Source organism: Sardina pilchardus, chromosome 21 (assembly GCF_963854185.1).
Source record: "Sardina pilchardus chromosome 21, fSarPil1.1, whole genome shotgun sequence".
NCBI lineage: Eukaryota > Metazoa > Chordata > Actinopteri > Clupeiformes > Clupeidae > Sardina > Sardina pilchardus.
In genome coordinates, this window is record NC_085014.1 from 24,240,892 (window position 1) to 24,264,062 (window position 23,171).

At 45.7% G+C, this 23,171-nt stretch overlaps 1 protein-coding gene across 1 annotated transcript; it reads left to right on the forward strand.

The window, feature by feature from the left end:
* Window positions 1–1,882: 1,882 nt before the first annotated feature.
* On the forward strand, window positions 1,883–19,402 carry fbxo38 (F-box protein 38). The gene is made up of 21 exons (XM_062524298.1): window positions 1,883–2,219; window positions 2,775–3,009; window positions 3,137–3,270; window positions 3,459–3,622; window positions 5,285–5,450; window positions 5,587–5,862; window positions 6,329–6,422; window positions 6,549–6,679; window positions 7,786–7,956; window positions 9,099–9,241; window positions 9,675–9,891; window positions 10,330–10,467; window positions 10,688–10,876; window positions 11,043–11,498; window positions 12,371–12,471; window positions 12,622–12,724; window positions 13,471–13,637; window positions 14,017–14,162; window positions 14,738–14,841; window positions 15,221–15,334; window positions 17,115–19,402. Exons 2-21 carry the CDS (start codon window positions 2,879–2,881, stop codon window positions 17,291–17,293), a joined length of 3,324 nt encoding a protein of 1,107 aa, XP_062380282.1. The 5' UTR covers window positions 1,883–2,219; window positions 2,775–2,878; the 3' UTR covers window positions 17,294–19,402.
* The last annotated feature ends 3,769 nt before the right edge of the window (window positions 19,403–23,171 follow it).

Here is a 23,171-nt window from a genome sequence, read left to right on the forward strand (position 1 = left end):
GCTCTAAGCTACACAGATCAAAATGTCCAGCAGAAACAGCAGTGAACTGTACTTCTTCAGGTTGGTGTTGAGCTCCCTCTCCTCTCCCTCCCCAGAATGGCCTCAGTCCACTGTTAGTTTAACATCCCGTGGAATGCAATGGGAAAATCAAGTTGTGCTTTTCAACACTGAGCAACAAGATAAATATTCCCAATAGGATTTGATGGATATTAATATTGGGGTAGGGTTACGCAGGGTAGGCAGCGGTGCTTACTACCATTTCCCCCTCATTCCCCAGTGGAGGAGTCCAACTGCAAATCAGCACTGACAGTAGACATCGGGGAGTGAGTAACTGCTCCTCGGTTTTAGACGTCTGACCTTTTTTCAAACAGAAAAAAAGACTGCCTAATTCCCTGGATGACGTACCCCTGTGCAAAACAATAAATTACAAAGCAGTTCAATTCTAGCAAACATGTGCATGGTCAAGGCACAACTCTCACAGGCATCTGCTTACTTCTTAAGGAATTGCGCCATCTAGTGAAAGGCAAAGCCAAGGAAGTTTTTTGGGTTGGTGTCAGTTTTCTCCTTTGACCGAATGGCAATGGAACCAGCCAAGCACAGTTAATCTATGGAATTCCATAAGAAATCGCAAGAATACACAAAACAATGACTGTAAATAGACCAAACAAAAATGGAATGAAGTGACTGACACCCTAGGAGGTTACCAGTAAAAATAAAATAAAAACAAAACATATATCTGACGCAGATGCAGGGAAATCGGTTTGGAACAGGCTGCTTGATGTAAGAACCATATTTTCATCTGCTAAATTATAGAGGCATGTTTTAAAGACATCTTTGAAGCTGAACACTCAAGCGTGGAATGAAAAAGCTCCAGTCTCATTTGCCATGTTGATTTTGGCCTAATATTAAGGGTCATTATGTGCCATGCCGGATTTTGCTATGACTGTTAATGTTGAATCAAGTCCCAAAGCAGAATTCTTCCAAAAAAGCAGAGTCCTTCCAAAAGGCAATTGTGTCTGGACAAGTGTTGGCTGTTTGTGCTCCACTCTGACTCTTATTTGCACAGCAGGGTTGTCTTCATGAATAATTTGTCATAATGTCATCATTTGATTTATGAAGCATGTAAGTGTTCTAAGTTGTGTTTCTCATTAAAAGTATTCAGAATAATGGTGCTTTTGTTCATGTGCAGGTGCATAGGCTACCTAAATGTGTCAGAATTCAGTATGTCTTTGTAGGCCTATATGAGTTCGGGCAAAGATTTGAACTGCTAATGGAAGACGATTGATTTACATTACCCATATCACCTGAAATGCTTTTATGCAATGCAGGCCTAAAATTGGAAAAGTAGGTGTGGGCCAACCAAGCCAATTGCCAACCAAGCCAACCAAGCCTACCTGGTTTGAAGTTTCCTGGGGGAAATGTTGCTGCTGTGCGTGCTGAGAGGGATCTAACCGGTGTGAATCTCAGGTCTACCCCCAGAGGAATGAGGTAAAGAGATATCAAGCTCCTCACTTTCTGTGATCCTAAAAAGTCTCAAGAACAATGTAGGCCTCTCACTGAGTGTTGGCCATCCCATCTCCAACGCATCCCTAGTTGTTAAACAAAATAATGAACAGCTTTTGCTCTCTACAGCAATATTATAGGGTATTTCCGGAATATGGATGAGAAGACCAAATAGTATTTTTTTTTTAACCACCTGGTAGGAAAACTTTTTCTTACCTGCAGGTTGAACCCTTGACTTTATGGATTAAACAACAAACTGTCAGCAAACTCTTTAAACAAGCGTGTTGTGCCTGGCCCCTCCCACCACAGGCACAACGTAACGTAAGGGGTGGGGGAAACTAGCTAATGGAGGAAGTGCGTCTGAAAGCTGCAGCTGGAACACAGGGAGGCAGATTTCAGGCTGTTATTTACAGTGGACACACTCTGTGCATACCTATTAGACTCATCACAAAGGGTGTGAGAGGGTAGTGCTGACAGTCCCAAGATCAAAGAACATAGATATTATCTCATTGGGTGTTAAGGACTTTGTTTTATACTTGTCTTAGAAAGGCCTGTGTTGGGGATGTAGCTGGCTAGCTCGCTGGCTAGTTATGAAGCTAGCTGGCTAGCTAACAACTCAGAAGTGTCAAGTAGCTGACCACGGAGATTATTGTGAATTGGTGAAGAAACTAATGCATCTCCACATCATCGTCATGCACTGCCAGTAAAACAAAGAGGTGAAGGCTGTCTTACTTTGTCTTAATGACTACGTGCATGTAACTTCCATCTGTGTACTGTGTAATGCTATGTCACGGAGAAACGTTTACGTTTTTAAAAGAGGTGGTCAAAGCGTTGTTGCTGCTTCAGTTTTGCTAACTTGCCTCCAGCTAGCCTCAGACTTATTTAACTGTTTGGATTATTTTCTGTCCAATTGAATATTTTTTCTCGTCGATTATTCATGGCATTCAGTTTGGTCATGATGTAGCATCTTATTTAGTTTGTTACATCGTTAGGTCAGTGTCTGCATCACTTCTTAAACATCCAGTAGTTGTTAGCATCATAGCTCTTGAGCTAGCTCGTTGTCATCATTGTTGTTGCTAGCTAAGTTAGTGAGAGAGCAAGCAAGCTAAACGAATACCCACTAGTAGTATCATTTCTCCAGTGCTGAGTGTCTTGTCAACTTAAGGTGTTCTAAAATGCTACTTTTGGTGGAATCCTATAGGATACTGATGGAATTTGACATAAGTGTAAATTATGTACTTCCACTAAACCACTTTTGTTTTGTTATACAGACTTGAGACCCAGAGTGTGTGTGTTGCATGCCTGAAAAATAGAGTCTAGTGGCTGGGGAGGGAGTTGGTTGTCTTCCCCAAGAGAAGATATCACCACCCTGGACATGATGGGCCCGCGGCGGAAGTCCACCAAGATTCAGAACTTGGATGAGGGCCTTCATGACCCTCTTAGTCAAGAGGAGCCCAAGGATTACATGAATGAGCTCTCACATGAAGTACTTTGCCACATATTCAGGTCAGTCACCAAAGGCCAAACATCATCTTCTTGTGTATGGCCATCGTACTCCCTCACAAACATTTTGATGGTTCAATGTAAAGAAGCCTATGTGTCTTTAAACATAAGCTGTCACATCCCTCTGCAGGTACTTGCCCATGCAAGATATCATGTGCATGGAGTGTTTGTCTCGAAAGCTTCGGGAAGCCGTGACCCTGTACTTGCGTGTTGTGAAGGTGGTAGACCTGTGTGCAAGCCGTTGGTGGGAATACATGCCATCAGGTAAGCAGAATGTCCGACCTTCCTTGTGCAACACAAACTTTAGTGGTTATCTCATGGACACGTATAAACAGCACTAAGTAACTTTCAGTAAACACTCATGTGCAGTCACAACCACAGCCAATGTGCATCATCATTAAGACACTCTCTGACCATTCAATAACAATGGACTGTATATGTGGTGTTCCCAGGATTCACAGACTCCAGTTTCCTCATGTTGCTGAAGAAAATGCCTGACTTGGAGCAGCTGTACGGGCTGCATCCCCGCTACCTGGAGCGACGGAGAGTCCGAGGATATGAGGCGTTCAGCATCCCTGGAGTTCTAGAAGCTCTGCAGGCCTGCCCCAATTTGATAGTGAGTCAGTGCGGCTAGGCTCAGACTAGCTGATTTAGGAGGCCAGTTCACATCAGGAATGATCACTATAACGATAGCCGTAATAATGAAAGTGTCCACACTGATAAAATAAGTCTCCCTTTGTGTTGATGAATGTGATGGCTAAGATTTGATGGATTCTTTTAAACTTTTTATTTATGAACATAGCACTGTATACTGACCTACAGAACATTCCTGTGAACCTACAAGAATATTACAGAAGGCGTGTGAGCGTCTACGAGAAAAACCATGGACAGCACAGTGCTAGTATAGTTTTTCACAAAAGCAGTAAAGGGTTAAACAAGGAAAGAAAATGCTACAAAGGGAAAAACAGAAAATACTAAAAATAATGCTAAAATGCTATTCCTGTAGAAAACCTGTAGCCCAATTATATGCCCACAAGTAGACCTGCTTTAAATATAGGATGATGGGGAAGAACATTATTCCAGCTAAGCATTCAATAATGAATACTGAATATTATATCAGAATATAATAAATGTGCCGTGATCAGAATTTAAACATGGCTGCATGTGGCATTTTTTACAGATTAAAATGACATAAGCCTAACAGCTGTATTAGTCAAGGCTATACTGTATGTTCAGCCTATTGAATAATTTGATGATAAAGACAAACCATTTTATGGACTGAAGCATTATCATATGAAATTTACAATGATGTGACTTAAAAGCAATCTCTGGTCGCTTAAAAGGGACATCAAGCTCTGTCTGCTACTCATTTTCTGTAGCTGATCAAAATGACATAAGCCTTAAGCTTTCAGTTAAGACAATGTTTAGCCTATTGAATATCTTGATGATCGAGAAGGCAAATTATTTTTTGGAATGATGAATGAATGTGCAACGATGTGACACAAAAACGGTTGCCAATAAGTGACGTCATATCTGCCATTTGTTGCCTGTAGCTGCTTTGCATGTGGAAATGTCCTTAAATTCGGGACTATCAGCACTCGTTTCAATTTGGGACCTTGCAGTCTGAATTGTTGTTTGTTAATTCAAAGTCTAAAGACAGTCCAAAGTAGCCTGTGCTATTTGAAGTGTCAGTTTCTTTCACATCAATTTTACGGCGTTTTGAATAGCCACCTCATACCTGTGTTTGTTGGGGTGTTGTCTGCGTAATCATCTGCTAGCAAATCGCGGGGGGCTTTGCTGTTGAGGTCAGACATGATAATCATCCACACATCTTGCACTCGTTTAACTTTTTACCCGTGTATATTCAGTTCTACCAAAGCCCTGCTCCTGTCCTCTCTGGTGGCCTACAGCGCTGTATGAGAGGGGGAGTGGCTTCTTTAGAGCAGCGAGAGCCGGTATGTGCTTAGCACGGCACCTACTCTCCTGTAGCAAGACACTTGCCAAGTTTGAAATCAATCAGACGAACTATTCGACAGATATGCAACACACACACACACACACACACACACACACACATGCACAGATGTGTTGCTGTGATTTATAGATAGATGTGTGGACGTGGTTATTCATATTAGCTACAGTGATATCTTTTGCCGTTACAGTCATTCCTCTTGGTGTGAACAGCCCTTTAGTCATGTGTACAGCTTTATTTAAGTCATGCATCAATACCTTAGGTGATCCTTGCTAGTGTAACATTTCTTCCCCCCCCTCTGCCCAGGGAGTTGAAACGTCTCACTTGGAGCTTGTGGAGGCCATCTGGAATTACATGCCCCAGGTGCACATCCTGGGAAAGTTTCGCAACCGCAATGGAGCCTTTCCTATACCCCCCGAGAACAAGCTCACCATTCCAGCCGCCGCCAAAATCCAGACCCTACACCTTGTTGGTAGGTGTTTTCTTAATATCGCAGTTGTGGGTCTCTGCCATTGCAATTCCCAGCAGATATCCGTTATTACTTGGCTGTTCACTGCCATGTTGATGAAGTTGTAATCCCAAAGCGTGTTTGGTGTTTTGCCTCGAAGGGGTCAATGTGCCAGAGATCCCCTGTGTGTCCATGCTGAGACACCTGTACCTGAAGTGGGTGCGCCTCACCAAGCCTCAGCCTTTCAAAGACTTCCTGTGCGTGAGCCTCCGCACCTTCGTCATGAGGAACTGCGCCGGGCCCACCAACTCCTTGAAGTACGTGCCCCTGGTGACCGGCTTGGCCTCGGCCCGCAACCTGGAGCACCTGGAGCTCGTGCGGGTGCCCTTCCTGGGGGGGCTCATTCAGCACGTGGTGGAGGACAGCTGGCGGTCGGGTGAGGAACAGACCGGTGCTGACCGGCAAGGGGGTGGTTCTATGCTGACCGGCAAGGGGGTGGTTCTGTGCTGACCGGCAAGGGGGTGGTTCTATGCAGACCCAGAGTGTAGTTCAGGGGTTGACCCAGAGTGTGGTTCAGGGTTGACCCACGGGGTGGTTGACATAAGCCTAACAGCTGTTTTAGTCAAGGCTTTTATGTTCAGCCTATTGAAGAATTTGATGATAAAGAAGACAAATAATTTTATGGAATTTAGCATCATCATATGAAATGTACAATGATGTTATGATACAGGGGATGGATCTGGTTCTGGTTCTGATGAAGCTCTGAGTTTTTTTGTGTTAAAGTGAAATGACGTTTACTTTACTCTTGATCTGTTTGCTATCCAGCACACAATGATGGATTTTCTTGCTTTGACCGCCTCTGTTGAAGTTTGCCATGCTGACTGCGAATTCTCTTGTTTCAGGAGGGTTTCGTAATTTGCACACTATAGTATTTGGAGCCTGTAAGAATGCACTTGAAGTTGACCTGGGCTACCTCATAATTACTGCCGCACGCCGGTAAGATCGAACCCCATCAGTTTGGTGCACTTGGTCAGTGGACTATGTGGACTATGTGGACCACAGGTCACAGCACAGGACACAAGAGAGCCATTCTGAGTAGTGTGGGTGTTGTGTGTCCCTTAGGCTCCATGAAGTTCGAATCCAACCCTCCCTAACCAAAGATGGAGTGTTCTCTGCACTGAAGATGGCTGAACTGGAGTTTCCCCAGTTTGAGACTTTGCACCTGGGATATGTCGACGAGTTCCTGTTGCAATGTAAGTCGTTTTCACAATCATTTTTGTTTGACAGGATTATCGCATAAAATGGGAATATTTTTTAACAAAGCTTATTTTCAAGTGCTCACTTCTGATGATGGACTCTTACTCCTTAAGTAGAAAAATAACCAATTTAATCATATTTGTCTCTCTGTTGCAAAGCTCCCTTGACTTTTGAGTTTTAGTAATGACTTGAATGTAATCTCTTTCGTGATGGATGGATTAGTTATCTGTAGACACTGGGAAATAGCTTGACAAAACATGTGTTTGCGGGTGTAAGCAGACATAAGGGTTGTCATCAAGACCTAGAAAAATAATCCTTCAAGTAGGCCATCAGTCAATTCTATAAGTATACCAGAGCATACTTGCGTTAAATTACCCATCTATTTAGAATCTCACTCGGCCTAATTTCGTCCAGTCCCTGCTTGTTAAAATGCGACCTGCTGTGTGTGGTCGTGTGCTGTTCTTAAGCAAACGGCACTAATGCATTCATCATGTCAGATCACAGATTGCTGGTTCGTCGCCGCTTAGTTCTGCATTCAAAGCAGAAGAGCGTGTCAGGCATGAGCCAACACGAGCACGTATGTTAAATCCCAGTGAAAGAGGGAGGAATAAACAGGAACTTGCATCTAAAAAAAGATCCTGTGTTGTTTTGCCATGTTTTCCTTTCAGCGAAGACGATAGACATCAGACTCATCCTCTGTGAGAATGCAGTAAAATGTAAAATGAAAGTCTGCACATTTAGACTGTAGACTCGTTTTGTAGTATTTACAGATAGGCAGCATGCAACCCATTTCTTTTTTGTGTAATTTCTGCATGATGCCACCGATATTTTAGTTGACCATGTCTGCAGTTGGACTATTTCAGTGCAGGTTGGGATGTGTCTGCCTATCCCTTCCCCTACTGTTATCATATTTTGGGTGTGTTGCAACAGCATGCAACCTTGTTGTTGTGACATTTAAAGTTATTTGTCTGGTCATCCAGGCACCTCGGCTATCCATTCTGCTTTGTTGTCAGAAACAAGTCATTTGTGAACTGTGATTGTGCGATAAGTGTGAATACAATGACTTCTACTATGTGGTCTGAATCTCTGCTTTCCCCTTCAGGTAAAATGAGCCACAATGAGTTGGTGAAATACGGTCTGGCCGACGTGATCGAGAACCCAGGGATAATCACTGACATCGGAATGAAAGCTGTCAACGAGGTGTTCACCTCCATAAAGTACCTTGTTATTTACAACTGCCCTCATCTACACAACCCTCACAACTGGATAACAGGTACAGAACAAAGCCTCATTATCATAACGTGTTCACCCTGAACGGTTATTTGCTATTTGTGTCCGCCATTAGCAGTTATTGCGCAGTGTTGGTGTCTACTCCTAAACATGTCAGGTCTCTCCTTGCTCTAGCACAGTCGTCCTCTCCAGCCGCATTCAAAAGGACGGGCAGTTAGCATTTGATTTAAATTACATCAGTGCTGTCTGTCCAAACCCAATCCATAGCTCAGACAGGCTAGACCACTGCTGAGTCACAGTAGGCTGTCCCGTTCACGAGGATCTGCAACGTGCAGCAGCCTCACAAGCACGGGCGCTGCACAGTGTGTGCATGCACTTGTGTGTTTTCCTTTTTGTCAAACGCAGAGATCTGTACTGTAGGTCTGGCGCTGGGTGACCATTTTGACATGTTTCCCCTTCATTCAGAATCCTGAACTGAGTAATTGCTGACCATTGTTGGTAATTAATGTGTTTAGGAGAAGGGGTGTGATCGGACATGTTGAGGCTGTCATCGTAATGGCTTACAGTTAGTGTTTGTGTTCAGATACAGTGTCCTAGGTTACGGTTTATGTTGGCACGTGGGGATGTTGAAGAAAACGGCAAATAGCATAGCCAAAAACCATTAGTTTTAGTGGTATTGTTGCATAGTCACTGGACGTGGCAGAACAGTCCAACCAATCAACATTTCAACAGTGAATGTGCTGAGGGACAGTTTTGGAATTGGAGTTGGAATTCTACCGTGAGCGTACAAAAACCAGGTGGCCTTGCCAAGGTAGCAATTTCACTGCATCTGCTTAAATCTATCTAACCATAGCAGTGGCTGTCTTAATCTGTTTAAATAATTTTACAACATTTCTATGACGTTCTCACAAAGCTTGGCTATTCATGGGTTTCATCAGGTCCCTTTCCACAGGTGAATTAATCAAGCACCATGCAGTCTGCATTCATAATCAAGGTGCTTGATTGTATACACCTGTGGAAAGGAACTGGATGAAACCCATGAATAGCTTACATTTAAAAACAATTTGTGGGGTAGAAACGATGACCAATGTCTACAAGCAATGCTACATATGTCTTGTCTGTGTATCTACTACTTTTCTGTTCATATGGGGGTGACTTGTTTGTGTTTGTGTGTTTCGTGTGCAGACCACTCGCGCTGGAGCCGGCTGGTGGACCTCACACTGGTGCGCTGTCATGCGGTCAAGCTGGACTCCTTCTGCCAATTCATCGAGTTGCTGCCCAGCCTGGAGTTCATCTCTCTGGACCAGATGTTCCGGGAGCCTCCCAAGGTTAGTCCAGCGTAGTCCCCACTATCGTACCGTACCCTGTGCGTTTTGCATTGATCCCTGACCACAAGAGAGCTTCTGTTAATTGCACTCCAGCCACAAATTACATTCTCTATAGACAGACTATGAGATCAGTTACCCACTAAGCTTGAATTACATCTCAGGCCTGATATAAAATATTATGAAAACATCTCCATTTGCACCCATCCCCATGCCTGCACTCTCCTCCTCTGAGTATGTTTGTGATCCAATGTCTCTCAAGCTTTTTCATTAACCCTTCAAAGCACTGCTATCTAACTGAAGCAAACAGCTCTCTTGAGCAGGTGAACTGGGTGAATTGCGACCGCGGTGACCTCTGTCCATACAGGACTGTTTGCTCACCTGCCTGATCACTCCAGATCGCTCCAGTACTGATCTGAGGCCTGTCTCCTCACAGGGCTGTGCGCGGGTGGGCCTGAGCGCAGGCACCGGCATCGGCGTCTCCTCGGCGCTGGTGAGCAACCAGAACTCCAACAACGACAACGACAACAACAACAATAACAACAACCACCAGAACAACAACAACAACGACGCCGCCGCCAACATTCCACCGCACAACGACGAGGAAGCAGCGGCGCCCGTCCCCCATCAGCCGCCGCCGCAGCGACCTGAAGGTAGCTCCCCCGACAACGGTGCCCTCTCACCGGCACCGGCAGAGGACAGGATTTAGAACAGACCGGAACTTAACGATGGCCTTATGGGAGATGGCCCACAGTTACTTTGAGTGTGGGAGTGTGTGTGTATGAGTCATATTTGTATGTATCCTGCTCTAGGGTGTACAGCCTAACCCTTGGTCTTCAGAATGTTGACCATATATGCTAATTTATGTTGTTTAGAAATGTATTTTATTTGTTTATTTAAAAGGGATAATGCACATCAATTAACATTCTTTGTTTACACTCAAAATGTAAATGTGCCAGAGTTAGCAAAAGAGCTAAGTAGTATTACCTAGATGAGACGGATCAAATCGTCATCTGCTGTGCTTGCACATTAGTGCACATGTGTGATGTTACATGTTAGATGTGTACATGTGTGTGTTTGTTGCTGTGCAGACATCCGAGGGATGGATGGGGTGGTGCAGGACAATGCTGTCCCGGACCCGGTGGTGATGGAGGTGGCTGATGCGGAGCACAGTGCCTCTGGCCCCAGCCAGCCCGCTCGGCCAGCAGAGGGGGACGAGGAGCAAGCAGGTCTGAGGGAAATGCCACTTGAACACTGCATACAGTTTCAAAATGATCAGAGCATGTCCTGACACACACAGACACACACAGACACACACAGACACACACAGACACACACAGACACACACAGACACACACAGACACACACAGACACACACAGACACACACACAGACACACACTTTGAGCACTAGGTGTGTTTTCTCATCTTTGCCACCGTGTCTGCTGCAGGGCCCAGCGGGGTGCAGTCCTCCGTGAAGAAGCAGCCGGTGGTGGTGCTGGACTCGGACAGTGAGGATGAGGAGGAGCAGGAGAAGGCTCGGGTGCGGGCTCAGCCTCCTGGCCCGTCGAAGCCCTCGTACGCAGAGCCAGACACCAGGCCCAAGAGCTCCAGCTCCGAGGTCCCCGCCCCACACAGCAGTGAGTACAGCTAACGTCCTGCACGTCAACATTCCTCATCTCCGCTGTAGTGTTTAGGCTGACACGCCATAGGTCATTTGTTGAAGTGGAGGTTTGGGAGACCCGTGATTGGCTAGCTCTGGTGTTGTGTAGTCTTTGCTGATTGGCTGCCCCGTGCTCGTTCCAGGTAAAGGAAAGACGCCGCTGCGGCGGCGAGGCCCGCCCCCTCAGGAGCCCAGCTGCGAGAAGGGTTGCCAGGTGACCAGCGAGCAGATCAAAGCGGACATGAAGGCCGCCACGGAGGCCCCCGAGCGCAGCGCGGGCAACAGCGGAGGTGGAGGTGGAGGTGGAGGTGGTGGGCAGGTGCCAGGGGCGGGGGCCTACGTGGGCTCCATCCGCTGGAGGGAGGACGCCGACAGCCAGGAGGAGGGCGGGCAGGGCGGCGGCACGGAGGGAGGGCCGGGGCGGGCGGAGGGCACCGGGGATCATGCGGGGGGAACCCCGGCCAACGGCCTGGACTACGACGAAGACGAGGAGGAAGAGGAGGAGCAGCAGCACAGGTGTCTGCCGGGCGAGATCCCCCGGCGGCCAATCACACGCTCCCGCAGTCGGCTTTCGGCAGTGCCCCTGGTCTCCGAGTCAGGTGAGCTCTTACGGGTCATCGTCACGGTCGCTAAGCTCTTGCAGACAATTTACACCAAGATTTGCAACGAGACGAAACCATTGCAGTGACGAGTTTCAGTGGGAGGAGTTAAACAATGCACCTCATAGTGTTTGGGACATGTTGTTGTCATTCAGTCAGTCCAGCAGTGGCAGAGAAGGCAGAGAAATACTTATAAACTCAGGTTTGAAAAACGCTAGTGTCTGCATAGCATCAGTCAAAACCGGTATGCTAATAAAGTCATAAAAAAGTAATTTTACTGACCATTTGCTTATCAGATAGTTGGTTAACTGGTAGTTCATATCTGGATACGAGTGTTGTAACAAAAGCGTTATGGAAAAATGTTTGTTATTGCAAGTAGTTGCACTGGTTTGAACCCCTCATTTGTTTGTTGTAGCTCGTCTCATCACAAATGTTGCAAATGTTTCTGATGTGAATTGGGTTTATGAATTGAGGTCACCCTCTCTGCCTCTGCAGAATAGAAAGAAACGGTAACAAGGACCATAGAGTTCACAACACCGAGAACTGCTAGTGGATTTTCTATTAAACATCTCTGTTGAATGTCTGAAGAGCAGCAGCATGTAGGTTTTACCTGTGCTGTTGATGATTGAAGTCTGCTGGTTCTAGACTAGACAGAGGTTTTTAATCTAAAACTAGATAACTACTAGAACTTCTAGCTATCTAGTTTTAGATTAAAAACCTCTGTAATGGTTAAGCTGAGGACTCCAACCATGTTTGTAAGCCAAAATATTGTTGAACTAAACAGTGGCGCAAGGTATTATAATAGGAGTTAGGATGCTCAGTTTAGAGCTTCCGTATGCTCCTAAATATGGGTACTCTTCCCTGTTGCTTAGAGCTGTCCAAACCAAAGCCTCGGGTCACAGTGAAGAGGAAACGCACAGCGGACAAGTCCACCAGCACCAGTGACCCAGTGACCGAAGATGACCACGTACAGGCAAGTGCCTTCCTCATCCTCCTCTTCATCACTATCCTCATTTCCGCTGATAAAAAAGGAGATTCACACATTAGAGCCTAATTTTGTGTGTGTGCGTGTGTGCGTGTGCGTGTGTGTGTGTGTGCGCGCTCTACTTTTTCTGTCCTGAAGGTGCTAACACTAAAGTCCAAAAACCTGGTTGGAATCACCCTCACAAACTGTGGCATCACAGACCTGGTGCTGAGAGACTGCCCCAAAATGATGTTTGTCCACGGTGAGTAAGCCTCTGAGTCACATATTGAACGAATAATGACTGACCATTCAGACGTGCGAAAAATAGCCCTCACCTTGGGTGGTATAGTATTTTCCATGAAGTACAGCACTATTATCTCCCCAGGAGTGAATTGTGAAGCATTTGATTATTCCACTGCTATTGCTTCTGCCCTACAAAGCAAAAAGGCAGTAACTGCCAACTGAACTTTAAAGTTATCCTGCTGTCCAGCCTAAGTAGTTGTAGGTGAATTATTGGACATGTGGAGGTTTTGTTACTTTACATTAACTTATTTTTGGTAAACATCAATCTTAATAACAAGTTGAATGTCATGAAAATTATAATAAAAAAAATAGACCAAAAACGCAGTTACTGCTTTCTTGCTTTGTAGGGCAGTATTGAGAAGAGAACAGAAAATTGCCTCTCTATTTTCAGTTTCAGCCATTACAACCAGTCAAATAGTTCCATGATGAGCATTTTTCTATGACTATGTTGATGCTTGCCAGACTTGCCACTCTGAGAAGTAAAATGATAACAAATGTTGTTAGGCTTTTCAAAAACTAAGTGAAAATATGCAGTGAAATAAGTAGTGGTAGAGCTTCTATAGTCCTATAGTATAGTGCATGTGTCCGCAGTGAAGCCCAAACCTGTGGTTTAATATTATTTATAAAAAGCTGTTGCCGTGTAGGTTTCCGTGGTTACCCATTCACTGTGTGTTCCGTCCTGCCGTTGTCCGCTTGCGTCTCCAGCCACCCGCTGCCGAGTGCTGAAGTACCTGAAGGTGGAGAACGCCCCCATCGTCAACCGCTTCGACTACGCCCAGTGCAAGAAGCTGGACATGGAGCAGGTCCTGGATCAGATCCTGCGCATGCCCCCGGAGCGCAACCGCATCATCTACATGAGGCCCATGCAGCAGGTCAGACCTGCTCCGCAGCACCGGCGACCCCTCACGACCTTTAACCTTTAACTACTCACACCATAGCATAGTGGTTTGGCTGGGTTGGTTTAAATGATACTGTAAGTGGGATAGAGGTTTTTTTTTGAGCTGAACAGAAAATTGAGTCATAAATACGCTGTGTATTTGTGGAATGTAATGGGAGGGACTGTGTTGGGAAAGTATTAAAAGAGGTGCAGGTTGAACTGCCTGTTTTGGAGGGGTCCACTTTTCCAGTGAAAATCTAGCTCTTCCAACCCCAGTGATGGAGAGAGATAAATGTTGTCCTTGGTGCATCACTCTAAAGCTCCTGGGTCAGCAGGAGCCCAGGCAGACTCCGATGACCGTGTTGTCCCCGCAGATCAACTCTCTGGCGCTGGAGAAGATGCTGTTCAGCGGCCCGTACCCCTACCACATCGCCATCATCCACGAGTTCAGCAACCCGCCCAACGTCAGGAACAAGGTGCGCGTGCGGAGCTGGATGGACACCATCGCCAACATCAGCCAGTGAGTGTCGGCCGCCTCGGCCCCTCGGCTCCCAGCAGCTGCACAGGAAACACGCTGTTTACTGACCGCACGGTTCACTCACTCACTCCGCTGGACACTCACACATCCCCAGCACAGCGCCAGATTAGCCTTCCCTCAGACATTGTGTGATCAAGAAAAACACACACACACGCGCACACACACACACATGAATTCAAATGGATTAGATTTATTTGGTGTCTGTGATTCAGTCAGTTATATGTGAGGAAATTGCGTTTGTTTGGGTTTGAACGCTTCCAAGTTGATTGTCATGTCCCTCCCAGCAAAGGTGGCTGACGTTACGCTTCAAGGACCATGAGCAGGGGAGTATAAGGGAGTAAAGTAAACCAAACCAAACCAAACCAAACCAATTATTGTGTTTTCAGTGAAGAACTCAATGTGCAAGTCACAGAGTGGCCACCAGGTGGTACTACTGTCCCCACGCTGGATATTTTAATGATTAGCTGAGGATCAGGACAGCAGAACACAATCCTGGGCCAAAGACACTGCATTTCATCACCCAACCCCTAGTGAATTTATTTTCATTTTGTCAACAGGGAACTCATCAAGTACGAGTTTTTCCCGGAGGCCACGCGAACGGAAGAGGATGTGAAGAAGTATCCCAACTACCCCTGGGGGCGAGACATCTACACCTTGGAGGGTGAGCGGAAGTGGGGTCCAGCCCCTCAGAGACGCAGGGTCTCCGTGCTCCACACATCCTGTGAAATATAAATAGAACCCTCCACACGCATCTGACCTCGGGGCCTTCTCCACCCCCCACCCCCACCCCCCTCTCCACCTCCCTAAAGCTAATGTCATAACAGTGAGATGGATTCAGTTTGGGAGGCTTTGGGTCACACACACCCCTCCCCACTCCCCCATCTAAGCACCCCCAGTTTATCATATAGAGATTTCCCATGACCACTGGTCGCCCCCACTGCTGTGTTGTGTGTGATTATAAACTTGACCCTTTCCCTCGGAAACCCTCCTCACGTCTCCTCCTCCTCCTCCTCCATCTCTCACTGTTCTGGGGCCTGTAGGTGCGGTGGATGGCGCGCCGTACACCATGATCACTGACTTCCCCTGGCTACGGACGCTGCGCGCGGCGGAGCCCAACAGCTACGCGCGCTACGACTTTGAAGATGATGAAAGCAGTGAGTCACTGCCTTTGATTGTGTTGTTTTGCCTGTTTGTTGCGTGATGTACAGTACGCCCCAGTGACATGAGAACTTTTAAACTTCTCCATGACCCTCATCACTTTACTGATAGAGCAAAGATATTTATTAATATTAGCATTACATTATCCATATGAGATGCTAGTATGGGTAATGTAATATGAAACATTATCCACATGAGAGTTAGTGAAGCGCAGTCAATCACTACTAGTGATATTTGACATTAGCTGTTAGCGTGTATTCTCATATCAGGCGCATTCATGATCTGATCTTGTACACTTCTTCCACATTCAGGGAATTGCTCCTCATGATCCTCTAGCTGTCAGTTCAATGTTTTTATTAAAGAATTCCAGCCAATCATCATGTTGCTTCAGCATCTAGTAGTCATCTGGGCTTCTACTGTATATATTTTTGTCTTGTGCCTCTAAAACATCCTGTTCACAAAGCTACAGAGTCTCTTGAGAGAAAAAGCTACAAATCTTAGGACCAGAAAAAGATTCCATTGCTATGGCTGACCTCAGTTGTCATGCACAAGCTTGCTTTGTAATTGGTTGTTGAGAGACAGGTTTGTGCCAGTGAGGAAACATTGACTTAATAAATGTGACGGGCTACAAATGAAAAAGTAAAGGAATAAGCTGCCTATAAGCAATGCTTTGTGCGATTGGAAAGGAAAGTGACATAATGTAAGATAATGTTCATACTCTCATATAACTTAAGGCCTGAGCACATTGCCTGCATGGCATCTACGGAACGGCTGTTGAATTTAATTTCGGCACCAATGTTAACAGGTTACAGCAACCAGCAGGCTTGAACCGTGCTGCAACCGTGACCTAGCTAGAATGTACAAGGGATGCCTATTTTTTCCACTTCATGCGACCAATTTTGTACAAAAACTACACTAAAAACACCAGTTGGTGGTGATCATTTCTGTTGAAAAGGGCAAGTGGAAGCTACATGTGTGCTGTAAAGTAGCAGATATAAAAGTGAGGGCAAATCGGCCAAAATGAAGATCAATATTTTGTTTTCCGTTATTTAATGTTAAAGTAGTTATCAGCCGTTATGAATGCTGATACCGATAGTTTAGCAACTAGCTAACATCAGCCAGTTATATCGGCGACCAATTTATCGGTCAGGCTCTAGTTTCTATTCTCAAATCACTCCCAATGTCACTGTTGTTATAGCACACTGTGTACTCATACCCATACCTGATAGCCATAGCTTAAAACTATAATTTCACTATACCATAACTATAATCCAATTTACCATTGCGTAAAGCTATAAACCATCATTGTGTGTCAGTGTGGATGAGTCTGTATTGCTTCCCGTACAAGTTTTATGTGCCCTCAGTATGTATAATAATAATAATAAAGACTTTATTAGTCCACAGATGTGGAAATTTGTCTTTGGCTCCACAGGTAGTTGTTAAAACATAAATTAAAACATAAATACAATAAATACATCAAAGACACAGTTAATAAATACACAGACAACTCACAGTCACAATACAGAAGCAGCAGAGTATACAAATATGAAAAAGCCTATTTTGAATTTAGAAGTGTTATTGCAGTTGGTATGAATGATTTTTTGTAAATGTTTTTTGTTGCAGTTGCAGCTCTGAAACGTCTACCTGAGGGCATTTTAATGAACTCCCTAGACAAGGGATGCATAGAGTCAGAAACTATTTGTTGAGCTTTTTGTTTAACTTATGTATATGGTTCTATCCCGCGGCTAACATTCCTCCTCTCCCTGCTCCACGTAGCCACCATCTACGCTCCGCGGCGAAAGGGCCAGCTGTCGGCCGACATCTGCATGGAGACCATCGGCGAGGAGATCTCGGAGCGCCGGCAGGCGCGGCGCGGCGTCTTCCAGCGGCTGGTGGTGGTCTTCATCCACTACTGCGATGCCCGCGGCCAGCCCATCGACGACGACTACATCTAGTGCCTCGGCTCTCCTGCCCGTCCCCTGCCCACCGTCCTGCCCCCACAGGCGAGGGTGGTAGCAGGGCGGTGGGATGGGGTATAGAGACTCATTTGAAGAGGAAAGGGGTGAAGGGGAGGTGGAGGTGAAGGTGGAGGTGCTCCAGAGGAGATCCTCCACACTGACGACCTCTCGTCTCACCTCCGCACGTTGGTCTGTGCTACAGTCTACGGGGGTGGGGGTGCAAGAAGACCTTTAGGAGAGGGAGAGGTGTAAGAGCATAGAAGATGCTGCCCTGTCTCTTACCACAAGCACCATGACCAGAGGACTGAAGAGGAGAGAGCGAAAGAGAGCGTGAAAGAGAGAGAGAAATGATGAGTGTCTGTTTCTTAAAAGAAGTATGTTTATGTCAGATGAAGCGTCAGGCTTTCCCTCAGTTTCTTTTCAGGTGTCCAACCCCAGAGTGTTGTCATGTGTGTGAGTTGGCCTCCCCCCTCCCCCCCCTCCCCCCAGGACTCCCTCTGTGGCTGTGCTGCTGCAGGAGGAGGACGACGATGAGATGTAGACTCGCCTTACGCTGCTGCTCCCAAGGAGCGCTCAGCCCCGTGAGCAGAGTGCAGAGTGCACACCGTGGGTTTCTTTAGAGGTTGGTTTCCAGTAGAGGAACGTGCTGTGCTTGGTGAACATTCACTAGGTTGTGGTTGGTTGATTGGTTGGTTGATTTGTTGGTTGGTCTTTCAGTTGCGTATGAAGTGATGCGATCAAACAGAAATAGTTTTCTGTTCCCTGTTGTGTTGGTTGATCCCCCCCCCCCCAAAAGTGTCTACAAGCCCTCTTTTTTTTGCTTGTGTGGAAGATTTATACTGCTAGCTGGCGAAGTACCAAGTTTTTATTATTTTTTGTTTGCTTTGTTTTTTTTGTTGTTGTTTTCTTTTGTTTTCTTTTGTTTTGAAAGTTCTGTTCTCTCACCTACCTCCAGTGCTGAGAGAGGAGGAAGCACGCTTTCCAAGAGCACCCACCGGCAAGGCTAGAAGTGCCCTTAGAAATATCTCAATCTGTAACCTCTGTCTCTTTCTTTTTATTATTGTTATTATTATTATTATTTTATTTATTTTTGCTTTATTTTAATTTACCTCTTTCCTGTGCTCTTTACTCTTACTTCACTTGGCTCTACTCTTGAGATCTGACACGGGGTTGGGGTCTTTTGGGTGAACATTTTTGGAGGCCCCTTGCACACCTGTGGAAGTATCAGAATCCTTGGTTACCTTTTCTCCCTCTTTAGTTCTGTTTTTCTAAGGATTAAAAAAAGGGATCGCGATTTCATAGAGCTATCAAAGTTTTTGGGTTTTTTTCTTGTTACCGTTACTGAAGAGCGTGAGAGGTGAGCGGGTCATGGCTGAACTCATCCCTTCATATGACCCACAACTAAGTGGCCGAATGTCCACCCCTCAAACCCAGTCCTTGACCAACCTGTAGTCATGGCAGCATCTTTAGTTATCGTCCCCCGCACTGCCACCACTCTGCTGGTGACCAGAGGTGGAAAATGAGAAACTCCAGGAATGTGTGTTAGAGGGAGAGCCTGCGGGGAAGGGCGCTCCGGATCTGGGATGAGGGGGTTGCACCCCGTTTTGTTTTGTTTTTTTGGAGAGAGTTTTCCACAGGAAGCTCAACAGGTGAAGAGATTGGTGCATGTCTGGTGTTTGTGTGCATCAACGAATGACACGAGAAGAAGGCGAAAGAACGGGGAGGAAGGGAGAAAAAAAAAAAAACACGTTTTGTCTTAACTTCGCACGCAATGCTGAATACATTTACTGTGAAAGAACTCTGTGTTCCAGGAGTTAACATGATAACAAAGTCTCGTCAAGAGTGAAAAAAAAAGCCATTAAAAAGCGTCATCAGCCCTCCCTGTTTTCCTGCTGCTGCTGTTCTTTCTACTCGAGCGACTGACTCTCCCTCTCAAGGCCAAGCTAACAATCGCTGGTGGGTTTCGACTGAGAACCATGCTAAGCACTGCAGAAACCTGTGCACAAAAAACCTTGTACAGATAAGCTGTATTTAAAGGATCTTCCAGATTTGTTTTATAAGTTTATATATAAAAAAAGACCTATTTCACATAATAAAAAAGGGAGAATACAAGACTGAGTTTTTCATCTTTGTGTCTCTGTGTGTGTGTGTGTGTGTGTGTGTGTGTGTGTGTTAGGGATGGTGAGAGAGGTGACATCAACCTCAGGTGTGCGTGTTTATGTGATTGACTCATAAAGGGAACGAGCTGGAGTCCACATCGCTGACGTGTGAGTGGGGCATCTGTAAAAACATACACAGGCTGTGCCTATAGACAAGCTTAAGACACAGTGCCGCGCTGACTACGTGTTAAGTGATGAGCGAAACTAATCATCAGCGTTACTCAAGTTTTGGGATTTCAAAATAGTGCACTCTAGTCTTAAGTTTTTGCTCAAATTGTTGCCTCAGTTTGCCCTCTTCTATTGAAATTCACCATTACTCAAATTCATGCTTATGTAAGAGGCCCATTCAGACCCAGCACACACCTGCTGTAAAGTCCACAGCCCACAGCATACCCCAGGCTCTCCGGGCTCAGAACAGGCCCAACCCTGGCCTCTGCCAGACACCTGGTTTACAAGAAGCACACAGCTGCTTGTTGCTGAGAGACAGAGAAGGGAGAATGGACGGTTTTCCATCAGGCCAGCACACTGTAAAAAGCACTGCTCCTGCTGCAACCTTTTGCCCAAATGACTAGGACAGACATGGCTGTCTGAAGCCCGTCGTTGTCTTGACCTGCATGTGTGGAGAGTGGTGAGATGAGCTGGCCGGGTGTAGGTGTCGTGGGGAGAGGGGGGGGGGGCGGCGGACCTGGACGTGAGCGTGCGCACACCACTGATCTGGAGTTAGTCTCGTTGCTCTGTTTACTCTGCGCTCCCTGACACTGAATAGGTGTTTAATGTTAAAAGCCATTTGTCGCTTAACTCTTGTCCCGAGCAGGAAGGCGGAAAGATTTGTGGCAGGAGCACAGTTATCCTCTCCGAGCCGAGTTCCTGTCTGAAGGGGCTCTTGAAACCTGTAATGTCTCTCCACCACGCACGCAAGGTCTGCCAAAGTTTGGAGACGCTAGGTAGGAAAAATCTCTGCTGGGCCGTGAGATGTGTTCCTCCTGTACCAAACCTAATGGCTTCACAAGATTTGAAGATAGCTGCTGGCCTTAGATGAAGTCTTTTTGGCCTTGGTCCTCTCTCTCATTCTGTAAATTATTTATTCCTTAAAGGCAAATATAGAGATTCTTGAACAGTGTCTAACATAATCTTCATGGTCTGTTATTCAGACCTTCCCATCATGGTGTACTTTCCTCATTTTTTTCACCTATAGTCCTTCGGGGAAACTGCCCTAGATTGTCGGGTGAATACCATGTGAATAGTGGTGTTTCACAGTCACGGTCTCGAATTGAAGAGTTGACAGCTGTTTCTTTGTCTAATTCCACAAACTTCTGCCCACCACATTAATCTACTACTTTCCTGTTGGTCTTATCATGAATATGTGTGTTTGGGGGTGGATGCGCTTGAGGCAGAGGCAGGCAGGCAGACAACACTTGACACCTGTTTGGGCCACGAAGATGGACATTATTTTCTGTCTTAGCTGTCTTGGATTCATTTCTACTGTGGCCCTAAACAGCCTTGGGATTTCAGATGCCCTTTCATTGTCCTCACTGTTACTGTAAATATAATTTCCTCCAGTTGATAGTATCCAGACACACACACACACACACACACACTCAGTATAAATAATGATAATCATATCGGTGAGGATTTACATGACATGGCTGCTTGGACAAGGTGCTGCTTTTTTCACTTCGTATGGCTTAGTGTTCCCCACTCCGTGCATGAGGAAATGGAGGGGAAGTCCAGTTTGATGGCAGTGAAACACAGCCAATGAACCCCTTCTCGATGAGCGCAATTTCCTGAGTTTCCCACTCAGTCCCATTCCAGTTAATTAAGTAAAAAATAATCATCCGTCCACTGTTTGATTTCATTTCCCTGCAAATCCTTCCTGTGAAGCTGACTGAGGCGGACACAATTGCAGTCCTGCCAACTATGGTGTGAAATTACCAATTCATTTCTTTACAAATATGACAGCAGAAATAATACTATGCTGGAGGATGATTGTAAATGAAAGGCACTATTACCCATTTCATTGTCTCACTAGATATCAAAATGTAAGAGGAAAATGTTCTAATGGGAATTGGTTTTAATTGCCAGAGAGGAACAGCACAGCACCCCACCCCACAGGACAGTGGAGGCCCCAGCGTCCTGCTCATTCCTCCGTGATCCCCCTTCTCACTCTCACTGCAGCAGACACACGGCTGTCAGCGGAGCAGGATCCAGTGCTCTTCACTTTTGCTGCTACATCCTGCCGGTGGAGCATGTATGGCTTTTGTCATCCACCCCCCCCCCCACCCACCCACACCTCTACCCCCACCCCACCCCACCCCGGCCGAGGGGCGCTGGCTGTTTCATGGTGCTGAGCAGAGCCAGCCCAGTCCGATGTGACAGGAGGGCTAAATTAAACACCCTGGCTGGGCGCGCGTTCTCCTCAGGACAGGCAAAAGGTAAAGCACATGAATCTTCATTTGGGAAGCCAGACAAGAATCTGTCTCCATCAATCTGGCCTGAGCCGCGCGGTGCGCTGGAAAAACTGTTTTTCCTGTAATGAAAGATAAAAAAAAAAAAAGGCAACGTTTTTCTTCTCAGAGCCAGCACATCTCAGCTATCAGTGTCTTTTTGAGCCATTTTTTTTTTTTTTAGTAATTCTGTCTTTTTTCAGGCAATCTAAAATGCATTTAATTTAAGACATTTAAGCTCAGATCAACATCAGTGTGCAATAGTATTTACAGCGATTCAACTTTTCCCTGAAACAAATCGGCAGCTTTTCCTTTTTCTTTTCCTTAAAAATCAGCAGCCTGGGAAAAAGTGGTCATGTGATGTGACGCTGCAGTGAGAATGTGTATGCAACGTTATTCACTTCCCATGGCCAAACCAATACCTCTGGTTTAGATTTAGTATTTAGATTAGTGTGTGTTCGACCCCGGAGCATTGCAGAGGGTTGTTGGAATTTCTCTCATTAAGAGCACCATCACCCAGCAGTCGTGCGTATATCCTCATAAAGTGAGTCAGCAAAACCTCAGTTTTTCACTGAACAAAAATTTTGCAAATGTTTTCCGGAATTTTAAGAGAAGCTACAAAAAATACTACTTGTGTTATGTAACAAGAAAAAAAAATGTATGTCAAATTTGTTTGGTTTCAGGAATGTTGCCTTCTATGCCAAGTAACCTCATTGGTGATGCTGTGGATCTGAAGCAAAAGTCTGAGTAGTCCCACACACAGTAATTCAGTAGCAAGTAGATCATCTCGGTATCTGTGGGTATAAAGAATGATATACTGTATTAAACTGCATAGTCTGCCCAGGCTTCATAATAGACCAAGGGTCCAGCGGAATCACAGAAACGGGTTTACCGAGCTGGAGCCAGGCTTGGTTGACGTCAGCCCTCTGATAAGAGGAATCCTTCTTTTATTTACATTTTTCTCGCTCTTGTTTATCTCTCTGTTTTTGGGTACACAACAGAGCCTCACTGGCTCGTTTCTCACCGAGGCTTAACAAGGAGCTCGGCTGCATCTAGCTCCCAATGAAATATGGCTGTTTAATTGTTGCATGACTGTGTCTCCACAGCACATTACTCCTCCTAGTCGCCCAAATATTCCCTTTCCAACTGGGTGGCCTTCTAAAGGTCCTTCAGTGCCACGACTTCACCCAAAGAGGACTTTTGGATTTCACCAGAAAGAGGACAAGAAAACGTGCATTCCCTTTAAAGGAGTTCCCTATAGGTCCTTGCTGG

Coding starts and splice junctions, on each gene's coding strand:
- fbxo38 (XM_062524298.1), top strand. CDS start 2,879: ATGATGGGCCCGCGGCGGAAGTCCACCAAGATTCAGAACTTGGATGAG. Junction 5,863..6,328: donor GGAGGACAGCTGGCGGTCGG/GTGAGGAACAGA, acceptor CTCTTGTTTCAG/GAGGGTTTCGTAATTTGCAC. Junction 13,638..14,016: donor ACATGAGGCCCATGCAGCAG/GTCAGACCTGCT, acceptor TTGTCCCCGCAG/ATCAACTCTCTGGCGCTGGA.